This window comes from Carcharhinus amblyrhynchos, chromosome 3 (assembly GCF_965287045.1).
Source record: "Carcharhinus amblyrhynchos chromosome 3, sCarAmb.v2.hapA, whole genome shotgun sequence".
Classification (NCBI taxonomy): domain Eukaryota; kingdom Metazoa; phylum Chordata; class Chondrichthyes; order Carcharhiniformes; family Carcharhinidae; genus Carcharhinus; species Carcharhinus amblyrhynchos.
In genome coordinates this window covers 23,643,296-23,657,376 of record NC_137326.1, presented here as the reverse complement: position 1 = coordinate 23,657,376, position 14,081 = coordinate 23,643,296, and the positions used below count along the sequence as shown (strand labels likewise).

The window sequence follows — 14,081 nt, the reverse complement described above, 5'->3', positions numbered from 1 at the left end:
ACCATCAACTCCCAGCAGCATCCTAGTAAATCTTTTCTGCACTCTTTCTAGTTTAATAATATCCTTTCAATAATAGGGTGACCAAAGCTGCACACAGTTCGAGCCTATATTTGGCTTTTGTCATATACATCACTATATTTTCTTCATGACAAATTGCAGTCACTTTTGTTTTGAGATATTGAGGATGTTTCCAGGAGTGAATGCATTAAGTGGCTTGATCTTCTATGCCTGGGTACAAATGCAAGTATTAACGTTTGAAAATAAAAAGTGATGGCAAGATGGCAATTAGATACACTTAAACAAATTGTGCAAAGGTTTCCATATTTAGGACCTTACCACAGTGCACTGCTTGACACACGCTGTGTTTAGTTGGCTTATTTATGGGTACATTTCAGTCCCTGTCAGTTTGTTTACACACAACGCACATAACATACATGGTTGAGGACCCTTTGAATAACGAGGAAGAGATCCCGCAACCATTTGAGCAGGAAGCATCCAAAAGGGAAATATGAGACGAGACATTAATAATCAGTAAGAGTATAATGGATTGCTACTTCTCACACAACTGCCCCCCACCACTCTGCCCCACCAACCCCCGCCACCCCCACCCCCGCAAGACTCAGAGTAGTAGGTATTCTTCAAGCTGCTTTTTTGTTGTTCTTGTGGGGTGTGGACATTACTGGCAAGCTTTCAGAGTCAAATCAATAGTATTTGATGGAGTCACACATAGGACTGACGAGGGTGGTGGGTTTTCTTCCCCGAAGGTATTAGTAAAGTCCAATATTTACAACAATCTCGCACCTTTCTTTTTTCTCCTGATGTGACAAATTAGTAGATTTGTTATAAGAACAAAAAATGTTGGCTTAACGGAGCAGGTTTGGCAACATCTGTGGAGAGAGAAACAGAGTTAATGGACAGGATTTTGCAGCCTTGCTCATCCCGAAACTGTAAAATCCCACCCGAGGTCAGTGGACCTTCCTATTGTCTGTTCCTCGCCCATTCCGATTCCCGTGGGGCAGTAAACTTCTGGCCAATGTTTCAGGTCCACATTGGCCCTTTGAAGATCGGGATGGGACAACATTGAAGATCAGCGAGATTAAATCACTTACATGATGTGAGCATCACTCACTGGGCCTAGCATTTGTTGCCCATCCCTAACTACCCTCCGTTTCAGAGGGCATTTAAGAGTATCACAACACCACTACCTCCCCACATAGATACAAGACAGCAGGAATGGTAATGATGGTGTTAAAGACTAAGGCAGGTGTTAATAGTGGCATAAAGGTCAGTTAACAGAACAAGGCTCAGCACATTATAAAAGCAAAACATGAGAACAAGTTACAGACTGAAGCGGGACAGGGCAGAATTAAAATGGGGGACCGAGTTCATGGAGTGAAGTTGTTGAACTCAATTTTAAATCTAGAAGGCTGTAAAGTGCCTAATCAGAAGATCAGGTGCTGTTCGTCTAGTTTGTATTGGTCTTCACTGGAGCATTACAGCAAACCAAGGACAGAACATTTTACTGCATGTTTACGGACTACTTCAGTATCTGCTGAGTTGCGAATGGTCCTGGACTTTGTGCAATTGTCAGCGAACATCCCCCCCCTCTTCTCCCCTGCTGCCATCAGACTTTTGAATGGACCTACCTTATACTAAGCTGATCTTTCTCTATACCCTAGCAATGACTACATTCTGCACCCTATCCTTTTCTTCTCCCCTACGCACTCTATGAATGGTATCCTGTATAGTGCGCAAGAAACAGTACTTTTCACTGTATACTAATACATGTGCCAATAAGAAATCAAACTTTAAAAAATCAAATCACAAGATCATTGATGAAACAGTTGAAGATGGTTGCATCTAGGACAGGCGAACTGTTGCAGTGATAACCTGGGGCTGAGATGATTGAACTCCATCAACCATAACCATTTCCTTTGTGCAAGGTATGACTTCAGCCAGTGGAGAGTTTACACCCAGCTTCCCATTGATTCCAGTTTTGCGAAGGCTTCTTTAGGCCACGCTCAGTCAAAAGCGGCCTTGTTGCCAGGGGCAGTCACTCTCACCTCACCTGTTGCTGCACAGGCCCCAAACAATGGAATTTTCTTCCTACATCTCTCTTCCTCCCTTGAAAATGCTCCTGAAAATCCATCTCTTTGACCAAGCTTTGAATAACACGTCCTAGTATCCCCTCATGTGGCTAAATGAAAATTATTTGTTTTGTTAACAACAATGTATGTTTATACAGCACTTCTAATCTGGGGAAATCTCCCAATGTGTGTCACATGAACATAATCAACAACAATGCTTTGTTGCACATCAAGAGATTCCCTTTGTTTTGCACAAAATTTAAATTGCTACCAGGAAGTGGGAAGATGAAGACACGGATCTTCTTTGGTAACTTTCCTTAAGTTCAGCAGCAAGCGCTGTTACTTCGCCACTTAACACAAAATCCAGTACATTCTGATGGATCACCCAGCTGAACTGTGAACTTAGTTTCACTCCCCACAGACGTCCCCTTGTAATTAAATAAGTTGGCATTGAGCTGCTTCAATGTCATTAAAAAATACCCCGAACAAGGGGGGCACAAATAAAAGCACATTCATAAAACAACATCAATACTAATGCCTTGAATACACACGCTACAAGTTTCCTGGTCTGTTCGGTGTTCCCTGCATTTTCAGTTTTAATTTCTGCCCACTACTCTGATGAGCTTGATGACCCAGGTGTCAAATTTGACAAAAGTGCCCCCTTTTTTTGCTGGGGCACAAACCATATCATCCAAGGCAGAAGGAATCCCCAAAGGGAGCTTAATAAGTAAATATCATGACATTGTTCCCTTCACTTGCTTGTTTCATTTATTGACTCTGTCTGTACTTCCAGTTGCCTTGGAAAAGCAGCCAGTGTAATCAAGGATAATAGGGCAGTGTGGTGGCACAATGGTTAGCACTGCTGCCTCACAGCGCCAGGGACCTGAGTTCAATTCTGACCTTGGGTGACTGTCTGTGTGGAGTTTGCATGTTCTCCCTATGTGTGGGTGGGTTTCCTTTGGGTGCTCAGGTTTCCTCCCACAGTCCAAAGATGTGCAGTTTAGGTAATTGGCCATGCTAAATTGCCCCTTACTGGCAGGGGAACTAGCAGGGTAAATGCGTGGGATTGAGGAGATAGGGCCTGGGTTGTTGTCGGTGCAGGCTCAATGGACCGAATAGCCTCCTTCTGCGCTGTGGAGGTTCTAAGATTCTTTGATTCCAAGAACCCCAAGCACCCTGGACTTATTCTCTTCCACATTCATCCATTGGGAAAAAGAAACAAAAGTCTGAGATCACATATCAACTGACTCACGAACAGTTTCTTCCCTGTTGCCATCAGACTTTTGAATGGACCTACCTTATACTAAGCTGATCTTTCCCTACACCCTAACAATGACTGCAACACTACATGTTGCACCCTCCTTTTCTTCTCTATAAACTCTCACAACACCAGGTTAAAGTCCAATAGGTTTATTTGGAATGATGAGCTTTCGAAGTGCTGTCCCTTCATCAGGTGAGTGGAGAGGTGGGTTCAGAAACATGGCATATATAGACAAAGAATCAATTGCAAGAGAATGGTTGGAATGTGAGTCTTTACAGATAAAAGTCTTTACGGATACAAAAAATGCAAGTGGAGAGAGGGATAATCACAGGTTAAAAAGGTGTGAATTGTCTCAAACCAGGACAGTTAGTAGGATTTTGCAAACCCAGGCCAAATGGTGAGGGCTACAGGTAGTGTGACACGAACCCAAGATCCTGGTTGAGGCCGTCCTCATGTGTGCAGAGCTTGGCGATCAATTTCTGTTAGGCAATTCTGCACTGTCATGTGTCTTGAAGACTGCCTTGGAGAACGCTTACCTGAAGATCGGAGGCTGAATGCCCTTGACTGCTGACAGGAAGGGAACACTCCTGGCCTGGTGATTGTCAAGTGATGTCCATTCATCCATTGTCATCCGCAGGAAAGGATGTCCTGAGACGTGGTACATCGGTGAGATCGTGCAGCCGCTATGACAATAAATGAACAGACACTGTGCAACGATCACCAGGCAGGAGTGTGCAGTGAAGGTCATTCAGCCTCTGATCTCCTTGCTGTGCCCACGTCAGTCCAACGCCGGCATCTCTACATCTTCTCTATGAATGGTATGCGGTATAGCAAAACAATACGTTTCTCTGTGTACTAACACATGTGACAACAAAAATCAAATCAGATCATCTTGAATGTTACACCTGTTTATTTCAATGGCTGGCAAATTGCACTTTACCTAGTGCAGGAACCAAAACTTTCCCTGCACACAATGTGACCATTGTAAACAGGAACAAGCTGAGATTATTCTCTGTTTAATTACAGTACAGTTTCACCGGGAAGTTCAAGGTTTAGGTCGCTAAGAGGCGCTGGGTAAATGATGGCTTGGAGAACAACTCTTTTTAAACATATTGAATGGTATTATTTCCGCTATTTTGTGTTCGGTAATGTGCAATTTCCAACCCACTGAAATAAACAAGTGTAACATTCGAGATAAGAGAAGCAGGTTAGAGGAAACAATATTATGATATTTACTTGTTAAACTCTCTTTGCGGGGGAGTGGGCATTTCCTTCTAATCTGGATGATATTATTTCCGCTCCAGCAAAAAAAAGGGGCCACTTGACCAGCGTAGGAGGCAGACAGGCAGGTGGGGTATAGACTGGGTGAAAGCGGAGATGGCTGTATCCGTCCAGCAGTGACTGGGTTAACAGATCTGGCCTTTCCCAGCGCATGCGTTGGGTTGAAGCTGCAATTTTGAGGGTGGAGAGACGTTGATCAAATGGTAGGAAAAGGCGGGTAGTTCTTGTGTGGAGGACTGAGGCAATGCCGGTTTCATGCTGCTTTTTTAAATATATGTTGCAAGTACATACAAAGTGTGAGAGTGGGTGCTGCTGTTTCAGACACTAGGGACAGGGCAGAGCTGTGCAGTGGGTTTCAGGAGGAGCTGGGCTATCACTAGGCTTTGTCCTTGTCCCTTTTTTAAAACAAAAAAAATCACCATCTGCTCCCCACGCTTTCCTACGAGTCAGTGAAAGTTGCCTGGCAGAGGCAGAGCGCCCAATGCCAGAGTAACTCTTTGCTGAGAGTAACCCTGCTGGTTAGATAACACACACACACACACATTTTGTATCCTTTAACTGCAACATGTCCGCCTGTCTTTTCAATTCTCCATGAGTGGGGTTACACACACACACTCTGCCACTGTCTGGGTCCTCGCTGAGTGAAACCGTTCATTTCCCCTATTTGTTGCAAAAAAAAATCCCCCTCCCCTCGCCTATTTTCTTTATTCGGGTCTGCTTATCAAGCTTTCATTCTGGACTCAACATTATACTCCTGGACTGTGACGAAGCAAGAATATGGGTCTCCACTCTCACAACTGGATTCTGATCCTGGCGAGCTGCTTGCAGTTTTATTCTGAAGCCTCAAAACTGAATATTCCCAAAGTTTTACTGCCCTATGCCAGGAGCACAACTGTCAACTTTACCTTAGAAGCGGCGGAAGGCTGTTATAAGTGGTAAGAGCGACCGAACAATCTTATTTATTTTTTTTAAAATGTGTTCGTGTATTTGTTTATTGTTTGCCTTTCGATTTGCAGCAATATGTAAATACAGCAGTTTGATATGATTTATTACTGTCACATGTATTAGCATGTAGTTGGCTGCCTGAAGGCTGTCTTTCAGTGAGTACACGTGTGGGAGTTCTGCTGTGAGGTTCATACGCCATTTCTGAGCAGACTTGCACGGCATTAATATTAAAGGATCCGTTGAGTGTCCTCTCACTGAACCGTGTACAACATGCACTGCTTAACCAAGGGGCTGACTGCAAGTGTTCTCTCTAATGAGAGAGGTGCAAATTCTCATGCTGTGACCTTCACGTGGACTAATATAGCGTCTAACTTTTAACCAACTTTAGTGCCACCGTCTACAAGTTAATCTCCAGTTTCATCCTGTCATTTTGAATGATCCATAGCCACCTGTTTTTTTTTAGATACATGCACAAATTGTGATATACACCTATTTATTTGCTGCTAAATAGTGTCTCAGCATTGTATGATTTTCAAGAATTATTTTAAAACAGGAAACATTCATTAGCCGTTTACTGCCAAAACTTGGTCCAATAGAAGAACCCAATTCAGAAACTGAGCAGGGTTCAGGCAGTTCGGGGGTGATGTCAAAAGACAAATTTTCACATACCCTGCTCCCCTTGAAGTACCTTTATATGGTTTGAGATTAATTAAATATTTCCAAATAGCTTGATAGATTTTTATCATGTAAAGGAGGATGAGTGTGTGGTGGGTAGATCTAATTGTCCGAACAAGCATTAGGGCCTCTGGCCCAGGATTATGTTATGTAGGGTGGCGCGGTGTCACAATGGTTAGCACTGCTGTCTCATACGGTGCCAGGTTTGATTCTCGACTGGGATTTATTAGCCCACAGCTGTCACTTTACTCAATAACTCAATAAATTACTCAATACACCCCAAGTGATTCACCAAGTTCCTCTCTCCCTTTCTAATTTACAGTTATTACTGGAATATTTTTGTACCCCCTATAGTGAAGACAGAAGCAAAATGTTTGCTTGTGTGTGGGATCTGCACGTTCCCCCCACGCCTGTGTGGGTTTCCTCCAGGTGCTCCAGTTTCCTCCTACAGTCCGAAAGGCGTGCTGGTTAGGAGCATTGGCCATGCTAAATTCTCCCTCAGTGTGCCTGAACAGGTAGTGGAGGGAGACGATGAGGTGATTTTCACAATAACTTCATTGCAGTGTTAATGTAAACCTACTTGTGACACTAAAACTAAATTTTAACTTAAAAATGTTTCTAAGGAGGTTGAAAACCTACAGAGGGTGTTCTTAAAGTTACTATTCAACAATTGGGAGGTGATGGCCTAGTGATATTGTCACAAGACTATTAATCCAGAAACTTGGCCAATATTCTGGGAACCCAGGTTAGAATCATGCCGCGGCACATGGTGACATTTTAATTTTTTTTAAAAGGTCTGGAATTAAGAATCTACTGATGATCATGAAGCCATTGTTGAAAAAACCCATCTGGCTCACTGATGCCCTTTAGGGAAGGAAATCTTCCATCTTTAACTAGTCTGGCCTACATATGACTCCAGACCTACAGCGATGTGGCTGACTCTCAACTGCCCTCAGGCAACTAAGGGTGGGCAATATATGCTGCCTAACCAGTGATGTCCATGTCTCGTGAAATGAATTTTTAAGAATTTGCTTTATATCACGCGTGTATATAAAATACACGTGGGGACAAAAATATCTGTTTGAAGGCTCCTTCTGATGCTACCTGGCATCAGAATGATGTGCTTTTGCTCAACAGTGATGCTGCAGTCTCTATAGGAGCAGCACAAATCCACTTGCATGTCAGTGCAAAGTTGTGATACTTCCTGGAAGTGGCACAAAACTTAGGCCTAGGTGGCAAAATTTGCACTCAAGTTTGGTATCTGTGCAAAGCCTAAATAACGTTTTACTGACCGTGGTGTAAAACTGTCGTGTAAGTACATTAAGAATATGGAAATGAACTGTCATTGAGAGGGGAGTGAAACATGATTGGAACTAGACCCTCAGGTCATATTAAGTGGAAAACATTGTGATAATTGAAGCAGAAATATTTTAAGACACCAGAAAACACATCTGAAGATAGGAAGTAGGATCAAGAATAGGCCTTTTGGCCCTTTGAGCATTCTCCCTTGTTCAATATGATTATGGTCAATTTACTTTAATCCACTGGCTCGCACTACATCCATATCTCTTAATTGCCATTGTACCCCAAAAACCTATAATTTCTGTCTTGAATATACTTAATGGCTGAACATTCGCTGCTTTGTGGAGGAGAGAATTCCAATGATTCCCAGTCTCCTGAGTATAAGGAATAGATAGCAAGAATTTCTACAGGTATTTTATAAGAAAGAAATGAGTAAGTAAAGCGAGTGTTGCTCCTCTAGAGAGTGACAATGGGGGGAGTTAACAATAAATAAGGGAATGGCAGGTGAAATGGGCAAATATTTTGCTTCTGTCTTCAGTATAGAGGATACAAAAATATTCCAGTAATAACCGTAAATTAGAAACTGAAAGGGAGAGAGGAACTTGGTGAATCACTTGGGGAGTGATATTGAGTAAAGTGACAGCTGTGGGCTAATAAATCCCCCAGTCTTAGAACCATAGAACCATCGAATGTTGCAGCACAGAAACAGGTTTTTTGGCCCTTCTTGTCTGTGCTGAACCATTTTTCTGCTAGTCTTACTGACCTGCACCTGGACCATACCCCTCTACATCCCTCTCATCCATGTACCTGTCCAAATTTCTCTTACAAGTGAGCCTGCATTTACCACTTCATGTGGCAGCTCATTCCACACTCCCACCACTCTCTGCGTGAAGACCCCGCCCCCCTCAATATTCCCTTTAAACTTTTCCCCCTTCACTCTTAACCCATGTCCCCTAGTTGTTTTCTCCGCTAGCCTCAGTGGAAAAAGCCTGCTTGCATTCACTGTATCTATACCCATCATAATTTTATACACCTCTATCAAATCTCCCCTATTCTTCTACGCGCTAGGGAATAAAGTCCTAACCTGTTCAACCTTTCTCAATAATTCAGTTTCTCAAGCCCGGGCAACATCCTTCTCTGCACTCTTTCAACCTTATTAATATCCTCCCTGTGATTAGATGACCAAAACTGCACACAATACTCTAAATTCGGCCTCACCAATGTCTTACATAACCATAACATTCCAACTCTTATACTCAATACTTTGATTTATAAAGGCCAATGTTCCAAAAGCACTCTTTACAACCCTATCTAGAGCATAGAACATTACAGCGCAGTACAGGCCCTTTGGCCCTCAATGTTGTGCTGACCAGTGGAACAAATCTAATGACCCTCTAATCTAAACTATTCCAATGTTATCCATATGCCTATCCACTGACCATTTGAACGCCCTTAAAGTTGGCAAGTCCACAACTGCTGCAGGCAGGGCAATCCACGCCCTTACTACCTTCTGAGTCAAGAACCTACGTCTGACATCTGTCCTATAATTACCACCCCTGAACTTAAAGCTATGTCCCCTCATGTTAGCCATCACCATCTGAGGAAAAAGCCTGTCACTATCTAACCCTCAGATTGCGGCATACAAGGTGATCAATCTGTGATGCCACTTTTAGGGATTTATGTATCTGTATTCCCAGATCCCTCTGTTCTAATGGACGTTAGCCTAGGGTCATAAATGTCTTGATGGACGTTAGCCTAAGGTCATAAATGAGGTGGCTAATAATGCAGTAGATGTGTTGGTATTAATTTTCCAAAATTGACTAGATTCCGGAAAGGTTCCGTCCGACTGGAAAATAGCAAATATAACCCCTCTATTCAAAAAAGGAGGCAGAAAACAGGAAAATAAATTAATAAAGTTGACATCTGTCATGGGGAAGATGTTCAAATCGATCATTCAGGAGGTTATAGCTGGGTTCTTAGAAAAACTCCAGGTAATCGGTAAGAGTCAGCATGGTTTTGTGAAAGGAAAATCATGTTTAATCAATTGATTGGATTCTTTGAAGCAGTAAGATGTGCTGTGGATAATGAGGAGCCTCTAGACGTACTGTACTTTGATTTCCAGAAGACATTTGAGAAGATGTCATATCGGAGGCTATTTTGGAAACTAAATGCTCATGATGTAGGGGGTAACATATTAGTCTGGTTAGAAGATTGGCTGGCTGGTAGCCAACAGAGTTGGTTGAAGAGTTATTTTCCTGATTGGCAGGATGTGACGAGTGGAATCCCAGAGCTGTCTGTGCTGGGGCCTCAACTTTTTACAATTTATACCAATGACTAAGATGAGGAAAGTGAAGGCAACTTGGCTAAATTTGCAGATGACACAGTGATAGATGGGAAAGTATGTCGTGAAGAGGCCAGGAGGTTGCAGACCTCCTCGTAGATAGGTTGAGTGGGTGGGTGAAAATCTGGTGGATGGAGTATAATGTGGGAAAATGTAAAGTCATTAACTTTGACTGGAAAAATTTAAAAAAAGAGTATTTTACTTAAATTGAGAATGGCTGCAGAATTCTGAGGTGCAGAGGGATCTAGGTGTTTCACTGCATGTCACAAAAAGTTGGTATGGAAGTACAGATCATAATTAAGAATGCTAATGGAATGCTATCCTTTATTCCCGAGGATTTGAACATAAAAGTTAGGATGTTGTGCCGCAGTTATGCAGGACATTGGTTAGACCATACCTCAAATACTGTGTGCAGCTTTGGTCTCCTTATTTAAAGAACAATACATATGTGTTGGAGGCAATTCAAAGGACATTTACTGAAGTGGTATGTGGAATGAGTGTTGCCTTATGATGAAGGGTTAGTCACTCTGGGCTGATTTCCACTGGAGTTAAGAGTGAGAGATGACTTGATGTAAGATCTGAACAGTTTTGCCAAAGTGGTTGTCGAAAATATGTTTCCTCTTGTGGCTGAGTCGAGAACTCAGTTCTAAAATTTGGTTTCACACCTTCAGGAGGGAGCTGAGGACAATTTCTTTCTTAGGGTTGTGAGTCTTTGGAACACTCTGCCTCAGAAGGCAGTGGACGTAGAGTCACTGAATGTTTTTAAGGCAGAGATGCATTCTTGTAAGGCAAGAGAATCAAAGGTTTTGGGGATAGATAGGAATGTGGAATTGGAAACTCAACAATCAACCATGATCTTATTGAATGATGGAGTAGGCTCAAAGAGCTGAATGGCCTACTTCTCCTGTTTCATATGTTTATATTTTTCAATTTGATCCAGAATGATCACTCCTGTATTCTGACGCTGTGGCCCCAGTTCTAGTTTCCCACTCTTGGGAAACATCCCCCCGGCAACTAACCCCAAAGCCTTTAAGAATTTTTGGTGTATTTTATATCTAAAAAGGAATACCAGGAGCTAGTCTTGTTTCACCGCAAGTAATAGTACTGAAAAGTAGCTTTTTTAAAAACATAGCTGCCTAGTAAGTTGAGTACTTCCAGCATGTCCCGTAGGAGGTGATGGCCTAGTATTATTACAGTCTATTAATCCAGGAACTCAGTTAATGTTGTGGGGACCTCATTTTGAACCCTGCCATGACAGCTGGTGGAATTTGAATTCAATAAAAAATATCTGGAATTAAGAATCTATTGATGACCATGAAGCCATTGTCAATTGTTGGAAAAACCCATCTGGTTCATTAATGTCCTTTAGGCAAGGAAATCTGCCATCCTTACTTGGTCTGGCCTACATATGACTCCAGAGCAATGTGGTTGACTTTCAACTGCCCTCTCAAGGACAACTAGGGATGAGCAATAAGTGCTGGCCAGGCAGTGACTTCCATGTCCCACGAATGAATGAAAAAGTGAGCTAACATAAATCTGGAGGCATTAGTTTTTTAAATCTGGATTTCTCAGACCTTCTTCTGCATTTATGGACTTGGGTGGAACTCAGAAGTCGTGATACACGTCAAAAATTTAAGGGCTGGGGAGGGAGGACACTATTAATACTTTGAGTTCACTTTTTCAAAAAGAAAAATTCCAAGAAGATTCAATGGACTACGCTTTTTCAGAAATGGTCTCTTCCTCAAAGCTTCCTATTAAATTTGTGAAACAATCATTGATTGAAGAGAATGCTTTTGCGGATGCAATTTCAGTAACTTGGATAGATTGGAGAAGCTGGGGCTGTTTTCCTTAGCAAAGGGAAGATTGTAAGAAGGATAAGCAAAATACCGCAGCTGCTGGAATCCGAAGCAAGAGCAGAGGATGCTGGAAAATCCTCAGCCAGTCTGGCAGCACCTATTGCGAGAGGAAGTTAACATTTTGAGTCCTCTGACTCTTTGTCAGAACTGAAGGGAGGGAGAATGAGGGAGCTGTAAGACATTAAGTAGCAACTGTAAGTATAAATGACAGCTGGTGAGGGTGGGGGAAGCGGGTTAATAAATGTGTGGGATATTTCAAAAAGGGAGTTTAAGATGAATGAGAGAGTTGCCAAACTCAGTGTTGAGTCCTAAGGACTGCAACCTTGAAAGGAGGTTTAATTTGATTGAAGTGCTCAAAATCTTGAGGGACCTGGACAGAGGTAGGTAGAGAGAATCTGTTCCCTTCGGCAGAACGGTCAAGAACTAGAGGACATTGGTTTAAGGTGATTTATGAAAGAATCAAAGGAGACAAGAGGCAAAACCTTTTTGCACAGCAAGTGGCTAGGATCTGGAATTTATTACCAGAGTGTGGGGTGGTGGCACATTCAGGAAGAAATTGAATATTAATTTGAGGTAAAAATCTGACAAAAGGCAGGGGGCGTGTGATTTAGTCGAGTTGGTTTGGCAGAGAGTTGAGATGTAGTGGGTTGAATGGTGGCACAGCAGTTAGCACTGCTGCTTCCCAGCTCCAGGGACCCTTGGGTGACTGCGTGGAGTTTGCACTTTTTCCCTGCTTCTGTGTGGGTTTCCTCCAGGTGCTCCAGTTTCCTCCCACACCAAAGATATGTGGGTTAGGTGGGTTGGCCATGCTAAAGTGCCCCTTAGTGTCCCAAGATGTGTAGGTTAAATGGATTAGGCATTGTTAATGTGTGGGGTTACAGGGATAGGGCGGGGGAGAGGGCATGGTAAGATGCTGTGTTGAAGAGTCAGTAGAGACTCAGTGGGCTGAATGACCTCTTCTGTGCTGCAGGGATTCTATGGTTCCATGTGCTGTAACTGTTCCACGATCCTGATACTTTTCAAGTCTGTTCACATGCGGACGTTTTGGGAAATATTAAAAGGTGGCCAAGGCAAATATCTGTGCAAAGACTTAACAGACAAGACATAGAACAAACAAACAAATGGACAGCTGACTGGAGATGTGCGAGAGCAACAGAACCTCTCCCAAAGATCTGAAGTATATAGTCAAATGCAGGTCAAATGTAGCTTTTTCTAATGAATAATTCTGCCTTTCATTAGCTTCAAATCAATTCCATTTAACAGTTATACATCAATACAAACCTCTGTCAAGTACCTCAGCCAACCATATGATACTTAATAGCATGGTGATATCTTAGTCGTCCAACTTAGTCCAAATGTGTCTCTCTTTTTGACTCTATTTCCCCGTTGCCAGGTAACAGCAAATGCTACCATCAGGTCAAAGTGGACATTCCCACTGGCTCACTGCTAAGTTGAATAGACGTGTGGTTGACACCAGGGACTTATCTATCCTTGTGTCTGGGCAGTGAATGGATCTATTCATTATTGTTACAACACGTGTTCCCTTATAGAAATCCTTCCGATAAGACTGCTGCTGACTAACCAGTTCCCAGACCTCTGCCTTTAAACTAACGATATTTACCATCATGTCTTTTGGTAACTTTGCTTGGTTTAAGTGAACATTACTTTTAAAATAACATAGTACATCAGAAAATATCAGTATACATGTTTTTAAATCATAAGTACTTGTTCTGATTGTCTGACTGCATTTGCATGTGTATAAATTGTGCTAAGAACTTAAAAACTAGGAGCAGAAATAGGCCATTTGGCACCTTGAGCCTGCTCCGCCATTCAGTAAGATCATGGCTGATCTTTTCATGGATTCAGCACAACTTATCTGTCCGTTCACCATAATGCTTGATTCTTTTACTGTTCAGAAATTTATCTATCCTTGCCTTAAAAACATTAATGAGGTAGCCTCAACTGCTTCACTGGGCAGGGAATTCTGCAGATTCACAACCCTTTGGGTGAAGAAGTTTGTCCTCAACTCTGTCCTAAATCTGCTCCCCCTTATTCTGCAGCCATACCCCCAGTTCTAGTTTCACCTGCCCAGTGGATACAATTTCCCTGCATCTATCTTATCTATTCCCTTCAGAATCTTATGTTTTTATAAGATCTCCCCTCATTCTTCTGAATTCCAATGAGTAAAGTCCCACTCTACTCTGTCAGTGTTAGCTGACTTAAGCATCATTTAACTCCTTACTGATTTCTTGTCCTCTGAAAGACTGCATTCTGCCTATAAATCTTATTAGTTGGTTAGGAATCCCCTTCCACAGTCCCCAGTTCTTTGTTTT

At 42.4% G+C, this 14,081-nt stretch overlaps 1 protein-coding gene across 1 annotated transcript in view; it reads left to right on the top strand.

The window, feature by feature from the left end:
• The first annotated feature begins 4,821 nt into the window (after positions 1 to 4,821).
• Positions 4,822 to 14,081, top strand: part of nup210 (nucleoporin 210) — a 124,524-nt gene continuing 115,264 nt past the window's right edge. Inside the window, exon 1 of the mRNA XM_080182247.1 lies at positions 4,822 to 5,564. Coding sequence (XP_080038373.1) covers positions 5,407 to 5,564 — 158 coding nt within the window. The 5' untranslated portion in view covers positions 4,822 to 5,406. The remainder of the gene's footprint in view (positions 5,565 to 14,081) is intronic.